At 31.5% G+C, this 7,769-nt stretch overlaps 1 protein-coding gene across 1 annotated transcript; it reads right to left on the reverse strand.

Moving 5' to 3' along the window:
• Nucleotides 1–3,677: 3,677 nt before the first annotated feature.
• Nucleotides 3,678–7,362, reverse strand: LOC131040433 (paired amphipathic helix protein Sin3-like 3). The gene is made up of 11 exons (XM_059213489.1): nucleotides 7,272–7,362; nucleotides 7,016–7,165; nucleotides 6,738–6,918; nucleotides 6,377–6,475; nucleotides 6,066–6,239; nucleotides 5,709–5,949; nucleotides 5,465–5,598; nucleotides 4,969–5,141; nucleotides 4,462–4,613; nucleotides 4,096–4,227; nucleotides 3,678–4,002 (listed from the first exon to the last, which is right to left on the reverse strand). Exons 1-6 carry the CDS (start codon nucleotides 7,319–7,321, stop codon nucleotides 5,914–5,916), a joined length of 690 nt encoding a protein of 229 aa, XP_059069472.1. The 5' UTR covers nucleotides 7,322–7,362; the 3' UTR covers nucleotides 3,678–4,002; nucleotides 4,096–4,227; nucleotides 4,462–4,613; nucleotides 4,969–5,141; nucleotides 5,465–5,598; nucleotides 5,709–5,913.
• Between the last annotated feature and the right edge of the window lie 407 nt (nucleotides 7,363–7,769).

Raw genomic sequence — 7,769 nt, forward strand, 5'->3', positions numbered from 1 at the left:
CTCCGGTCCTCCTAGAATAGGTTCAAATTTGATAGGTGTCTCCTAGATTATCGCAAAATACATATTTTTAAACAATGGCACTAGGCACTCTGGTTTGAGCACCCTGGTCCTATCAATTTGGTTGCAAATTTCAATTATAAGTACACAATCAGATTATCCTCCCATTTTGTACCTATTGCATGAAGTTTTTGTTTCATTATCAATTAGCATAATTAGTTCACCTTGTTATTTCATGCATTTACCTTCTTACCCTAGGTTTTTCATTCAATTTACATCTTTTCTATTACATTTTAAAGATGAGTTACCTAAAGCTCAAATTGCGTTCTCTCAAGATGAGTTACCTTCTAAGGATATTCAAAATCATTATGATCCTTTTATGATAGTTGTCCCTATTAATGGTAATTCTATAAGATGAACCTCAGTGGACAATGTATTTGGCCTTAATGTTTGTAGCATTGATCTATTGGATATTATTATTGTGGACACTTCTCTTATTCATCTTGAATCTCTTTCTATTCATGGCTTTGACAATGTTGATAGGTCATTCTTAGGTACAATAACCTTGCCCATTAAGTTAGGACTTTTTATTTTAGCTACACCTATTCAAATTACGCTTGATAAGCTTACTTACAATCTTCTTCTAGGTAGACATTAGATTCATTATATGCATTATGTCCCTTCTACTCTTCATCGTCAAGTCAAATTTATTTATAACAACAAGATGTATACTTTGCACACTGATACTAAATTACAAGTTTGTTTGCAAAATTCATCTGATTCTAGATCTCCTTCACATTTTTCTAGTTCTTCTACTACTCAAGTTTAAAGGTCATCTCCTCCTAAAGACACTTCTTCATCTAAAGAGGTACTCTTAGATGATGATTTTGGGTTACACCTACCTTTATAGTAGAATATTAAATCATCCCAATAGGGCCTAAGACTAAAAAGAATGATGATATGGTGGAACCTAATAAATGATCAACTTTGCCTAAACAACTTAGTAGAAATTTTGTGGCTTCTTCTAATTCAATGTATTCTTCAAAATATTCTTCTAGTTCATCTAATTATGACATTGAGACCTATGAGGCCCCGTCATCTCTTTCTGATATGGAATCCCTTTATGGTCCAAGTTTTCACATTTTAGCTAAAATTAGTTATAATGGAAATGGTTGTGACACAAGTGAAGAAGGGATTAGAGTTCCTTTAAAAAATAAGATACGTAAAACGTCATTCAGACTTGGATATAATAGTTCAAAACTCACCGAAGCATCTAAAAGACCATCTCTCAATGTGAATTCCATATTTAGTAGTGATGACTGTGCTATGTTAAATGAAACCCTTGAGTAACTTATTTCAATTATATCATTCTCTTCAACTCTCAACACTCATAAGGGAATGGTGATGATTGACAAGTCCCTTTATGAAGCTTCCCTAGTGGTTATTAAGACTAACAATCCCATTTGTGAGGCTTTCGCTTCTATTCATTCCAATACCCTCACTTATAGAAATAAGGCCCCAATGAATTATGTTTTTCCCTTTCCTAAGGTTTCTTTTATGTATATGAAACTTTGTGTGAAAGTGGAACACGACATAGAAGACTCTTATTCTTTTAGAGACTATTATGTTGATCAAGACATTCTGATGCTTATCATCTTATGTATGATTTTATTTTCATTGATTGCAGATCATTTAACATGTCGTATTTAATTTCTTCATCCAATATATCATATATTTAAATAACATCAGTTTCTATCATGCTACTCCTCATTACGTGACACTAGCAGCTTGCGTATCGAGGGCTCATTCTCATTCACTATGGTACAATTTCATGTGCAGTCATACTTTGATAGAAATATAGTAGGCTATTTTGTATCTTATCTTACCTCTTTGTTGGGGGGCAAGAATGACTTTCAAACATATGTCCTTAAGATTTTTTTGTCTCAAGTCAAGATAATTTACTCAATTTTTGTCTTAAACCCTCACTCTATGTAGTAGTGTCACATGTTGATTATCCGATTTATCATCCCTTCAACTTTTGTTGGAAATTAATTATTTGATTCATTTTGATCCATTTGAACATTTTCAAAAAATTTCCATAGTGTTTGTAACTTAACTATATGAACACTTTGATATGCATTTACAAGAATAGTCAATGCCTCTTTAGAATATGTACAACATCACTTACCTGAGGAAAAATTGATTGACATAGTGCACCTTGAATTAGAAATAAAGCTTCATTAACTTTTTGTGAATTTTGCTTGAGTTAATACATTAATATTTTTCAGGTTCTTCATATCCATTACTAATAATATCCCCTAAATCTTTAGATTTCAACAAATTTTGCATTCTTGGATTGCAATAAGCAAAATTTGTTGGACCCAATAAACAAAATGTGTCCCATTAAAATAGGAAACAATAGTCTTGATGTCATACAATATTTGTCATCCCAAATAAATACAAAAAAAACAACATAATGACTATTGTCAATCACAAAAACAAATACTCCCATAATCATCTGTTTAAATATATGACACTTTTCTTTTTCTTTGTAAAATTAATAAACAATACTTTTTTTGAAAAAAATCAACAAATATTTATCTTTAGATTTAATGTCCTTATGTTTTGATTTGAAAAAAAGCTTACAGCAGACAACATAGGAAAAAACTATCTTTCCTCTTATTGTCTCACATAGAAATGTGAAGAACAAACAACAATAAAACTTACCTTTAGAGCGGTCTCGTTTCCTCCTTTTATTTGGAACAACAACTTTTCTTTTGGCTGGACAAATACAATTACCTTCCTTCAAAACAACGATCCTTCAATGAAAAAGAGTGTTCTTCTAAAACAACTTTGTAAACATAATAATCTCCGTCTTTTTCTTTGCTCTAATATCAATTGAAGGTATTAAATTATTATAAATACAAGATGCCAAAATATTGGAGGACATATAGAAAAATTCTATATTAAATATTGTGATCACAACTGAATCCAACTAATCACAATAGAATAGAATTCACAACTGAATCCAATTAATCAAGCAACTAATTACACCAAATACTATGTAACATCAGCTAACAATGTTTATTATCTTACACTAGCAGGATCAGATATGAAAATAAAAATAAAAATGCTTCACTGCTATTTCTGTAGAAGTGAAGAAAGCAGAAAATACAGAAATTGCTGCAGCAATAAAGAGATACAGATTCTTTTATTCAATTTCAGACATTATAAGAAGTTTTTGATCATATGATCAAAGGGATTTATTGATCAAAATTTCAGAAACTAGGAATGCATTACAATCCTTTCAATGAATAGAGGCCTTTAACAAACAACAAATTTTAAAATCATCTCAGTAAATAGGAGACTTTAACAGACAACAAATTTAAAAATTCTAGAAGATTATGACACAATTTCATATAAATTACAAATTTAATATATATAATCTGATTTTATTTTTAACTTCATATTAAAATAAAAAATAAAAAATAAAATAAAATATTACTGCACATACAATTCTTCTCATGCCAAATGAGAGAAATTAAATATTCCAACAAGAAGCACATAGCTTGAGGAAAAACACAATCATATTTTCACAAGTCAGAAATTAATATTTTATTACATTTCTTCTCATGCCAAATGAGAGATTAAATATTTCAACAAGAAGCACATAGCGATTGAGTAAAACCTCAATCATGTTTTCACAAGTCCGAAATTAATATTATATACAACAATCCTCCATATAATTTTCCAACTGGCTCAAACATTTTGCATCTCTTTGGTTAAAGCGGGAGCTATGGTGATCAAGAGATCTCTGATAGTACTTTGTATAAACATTTGCCCAGCCTTTGTTGAATCTGGTCCGACAATCGACCCATTCGTCGTGCTTCTGTTGAAGACGTTTTACAATTACTGGTAAACAACGATCTGGCTTTTCAAGCAGCAGATCTATTATACGAAGCCCGCAATTTCCATAAATGAGCTCAATGCACCTTAAATTCATAGCTGCAATGGCCAAATGTTGACAAATTACTCGTCACATTTACAACCAACCAAACTAAATATCCAACTTGTGACTATAATTACAGAAACTCTTACAAAGAAGTCAGGTGGTCTTCAATTCTGAAATGAGCACTTGTCTGAGTTGTGTTGTCATGTTGCTTTTCCAGTAACTCATGTACACGCTCAATTGCAGCTTCTAAATTTTTTATGAGCATGTCCAACTCAAATCTGGAAATTCAAAATTTGACAATGTTAAATACAAAATAATAAACATGTATACTATCTTCAGTAATAGGGAGCACCTAACACCAAATGATAAGCTCTCGCCCTCTGTATGTAGTATGCTTGGTTTGTTTATTAGTACTCCAGAAAACTCATGATTTTCCACAGAATAACAAATTGACAATCCTTAAAAAGTACTCCTATATGTAACTAGAAGATTAACTTCAATATATGTGGTACCTGTCATCCTCACAATTGAGAATGGCCTCCTGATAAGGGTTAAGTTGCCTTTTTCTTCGGTAATCCTCTGTACTAGATGCTACTGATACACAAATATCATTCAATACCTCTGCGTCAAGATCAGTTGAACAGCTGCCAATGGGTTTCAGGAACTGCAACATAACGAAATTAATGTTGATTTTTCAGCCAAATTTAAAATAGAAAAAACAATCATACATCTCTAAATTATGAAATAAACTAAAAAAGAAACAAGATCTAGGAGGTCAGGTAGATAGCTTGAGAAGAAGTGCACAAAGGAATTGTATTTACAATAAGAATTTCCAATGCAACATAGTGGCTTAATTTATAATCATATGTAAAAAATAGTGGCAGTTCATGCAGATGGATTATAATAATGCATCTTAAAACTTTGCTTATCAATCCCACCAGACATTGATTCTTCCATTAAAATAGCAGAGTTTTTCCTTACATTGATTCTTCCATTAAAACAGGAGAGTTTTTCCTTACATTCTGTGGTAGCAAACGGTATCTAGGAGTACATTGCTCGAAATTAGAAAGGTCCATCTCTGATTTTGGTTTGTATGTGATTTTCTCATTGTTTGAAGCTGTCAAAGCATTGCTACCCAACATAGCCTTTGATTTGTGAGGTTGATCCTTGTGTCCGTCTCTAACTGAAGGCACTATGCATATTCAAACAATCAGATACTTTAATAAGATAGTTAAATTTAAAAAACAAAAATTGTTTATGAATTTAATGCTGAAATTAAGGCAATTTCCTTGAACTCAAACATTTGAGATTCTTATCAGCTATCTCATTTGGACTTTGAGAAATAATTTCATTGAGCTCATCCACAAAGTTCAACCACAACTTCTGAACATTTCCTAAGAATGCAAAATCCCTACATAATTTTGAAACGGATTGCCATAAATTTATTTTTCATTAATAACCAAAAGCAGTTAATACAAGCTATATACCAAGAGAATGCATGTTTGTGTAACATACCAGATGTTGCAAATGCTTTGAATTGATTATTTTTCTATTGTAGACATTGATGCATTTCACTATTTGTTGATATGCAAAGTCTCCAAGATTTCTTTTTATTTTTTCAAAAAAATCCAAATGCTGTGGATTATTGCCTGCAAAAATAACGTCTTACAATTTTAAATAAAAAGCAAGTGACAGATAAAAACTATTTCTTTCTTAGATAAATAAACTGGGTAAGTGCAATCATTCAATTATTACTTACCACTTATAGTTTTACTGGGGTCTGTAGGAGGGCCTTCCTGAGAATTTTTGCCAGTAGAGTCATCAGGTGGACCCACCTATCTCTGCTTATCATACAAATCATCAGAATTTATTGTCAAATTCCTTCTATAAGAATCTTGATCCACTGCAGCATCAGATGTTTCTTCAACATCTTTCTTCAAAGAAGCAAATTGGGAGCTTTGGAGTCAATTATTATTTGAAGTGAAATATTTTTGTGGTTGCTGCAAAACCAGATAAATGAACAATAAGAGAAGTTTGAAATTTAGAAAACGTTAAAACTTAACATGGGATGGAAAAGCAGCCAAATATATCAAATTTTTGTACACGAGTTACACACCTTGCCCATGCCTTCTTTTTGTAAATCTTTAACAGAAGTCAATATACCGGCGGGTTCAAATACATGCATTGCAGAATCTTGATGATGGTGAACAAGAGCTGAACCCGTTAAGGCTGGTAGAAAATATGCGAATTCATCTACAAGATCTTGATGATCACAAAACAGCAATTTCACCTACAGAAAACAGATCAAATTAAATTTTCTGCAAAGTAGTTGTAGCTTAAGAAAATTGAAAAGCAGAATCATAAATGTGCTCCTTTCTGTACAACTATAAGATACAACTCTTCATATAGTACAACTGTAACTTATACCTCTGCATGCATATCATTGCCCCTTTTGTTTCCCTTCATATACGCATTAAATATTCCAAAGAATCCCTTGCGTATATATTCTTCATTTTGGAAGCGCGTCTGCTATGACAAATCCAAATATCATTACAGAATCTTGAAATGTAAAAAAAAAACATTTTATCCAGCCCTTATATACCAATTCATCATTCCTGGAAAAAAAATCTAAACATTTCAAAACAAGAAATGCATATAATTTTTCAAATGTGAAAAAAGTTTTAATATAATTAAAGACAATGTAGGTATAAATCTGAATAATTTTTCCTTTATACCATTCCAAATCTATAATCCATCATCAAAACGAATAAACAAGAAGAGAAATCACCTTAATCTTCCAAATATATCCTAAGGCTTCCTTGAGCTGAACTTGCTGTTCGTTTCGTAGAAAATATTCGGAAGGTAACAAGATTTCGAAGCCTTTTGGGAGAAATTTATTGAAACCTAAAAGAAGTTCATGGCTCTTAACGAGCTGTTTCAATCTGGCAATAACCTTAATCGCATCACATCTGCAAATTAACCAAAAATGCCGGTTCAAAGAGCGTAAAATACATTATCAATCAGAAATTCGGAAGCCCTAAATAAAGATTTGCAAGGATTACATACGTCTTTGACCTAAAATCATCGAGGATTTGAATAAACTCTGCAAATTTTCCCATATCATCTTTGAAATGCTCTTTTACTGAAATCAGATATGATTGTGCGTCTATCTCTGTTGGCAAAGGCATCTCTTCATAACCTTCGGCGAACCTACAACTGAAATTAACGCAGCACAAACGACAAGAAATAGTCAGAAATCTCATGTTCTGCCCAAGCTTGAAAGAAGTAATTAATTTCCAGCTTAGTATAAAAACTAACTTACCGTTTTGATCCCCGAATCTCTGATCTTTCCTTCTCCGCTGCTCTCTTCATTATATAAGCTTCAAAATCTATAATTTCTCCCTCGAATTCAAACCCGCACAAGAAATGATGAAAAATGGGCGACAAAATCCGATTATATAATTATTTTTCTCCCGCGGAGTCGAGTAAGTTGTGATTGGTTTTAATTCTGTGCTAATTATTTTTCTCCCGCGGAGTCGAGTAAGTTGTGATTGTATAATAATTTTTTTATACAAATCATTAAATAAAATATTGGTAAATCTCACTAGCTTGCCGAGTCAGCAAAAACGTGGGTGCGGAGTAATTTTAGAATGTATTTAAAAACTAATAATGTAAATTTTGTTTTTTTCACTATGATGATGAAGGTAAGGTAAGTTATAATAAAAAGTTTATTTAATATTAATTTTAAGTTTTTTTAATTTAATTTGTAATTTTTATTTAATAATATTTATTTTCAAATTTATTGGTGAAAGAACTCATT

Source organism: Cryptomeria japonica, chromosome 10, assembly GCF_030272615.1.
Source record: "Cryptomeria japonica chromosome 10, Sugi_1.0, whole genome shotgun sequence".
In the NCBI taxonomy this organism is placed as follows: domain Eukaryota; kingdom Viridiplantae; phylum Streptophyta; class Pinopsida; order Cupressales; family Cupressaceae; genus Cryptomeria; species Cryptomeria japonica.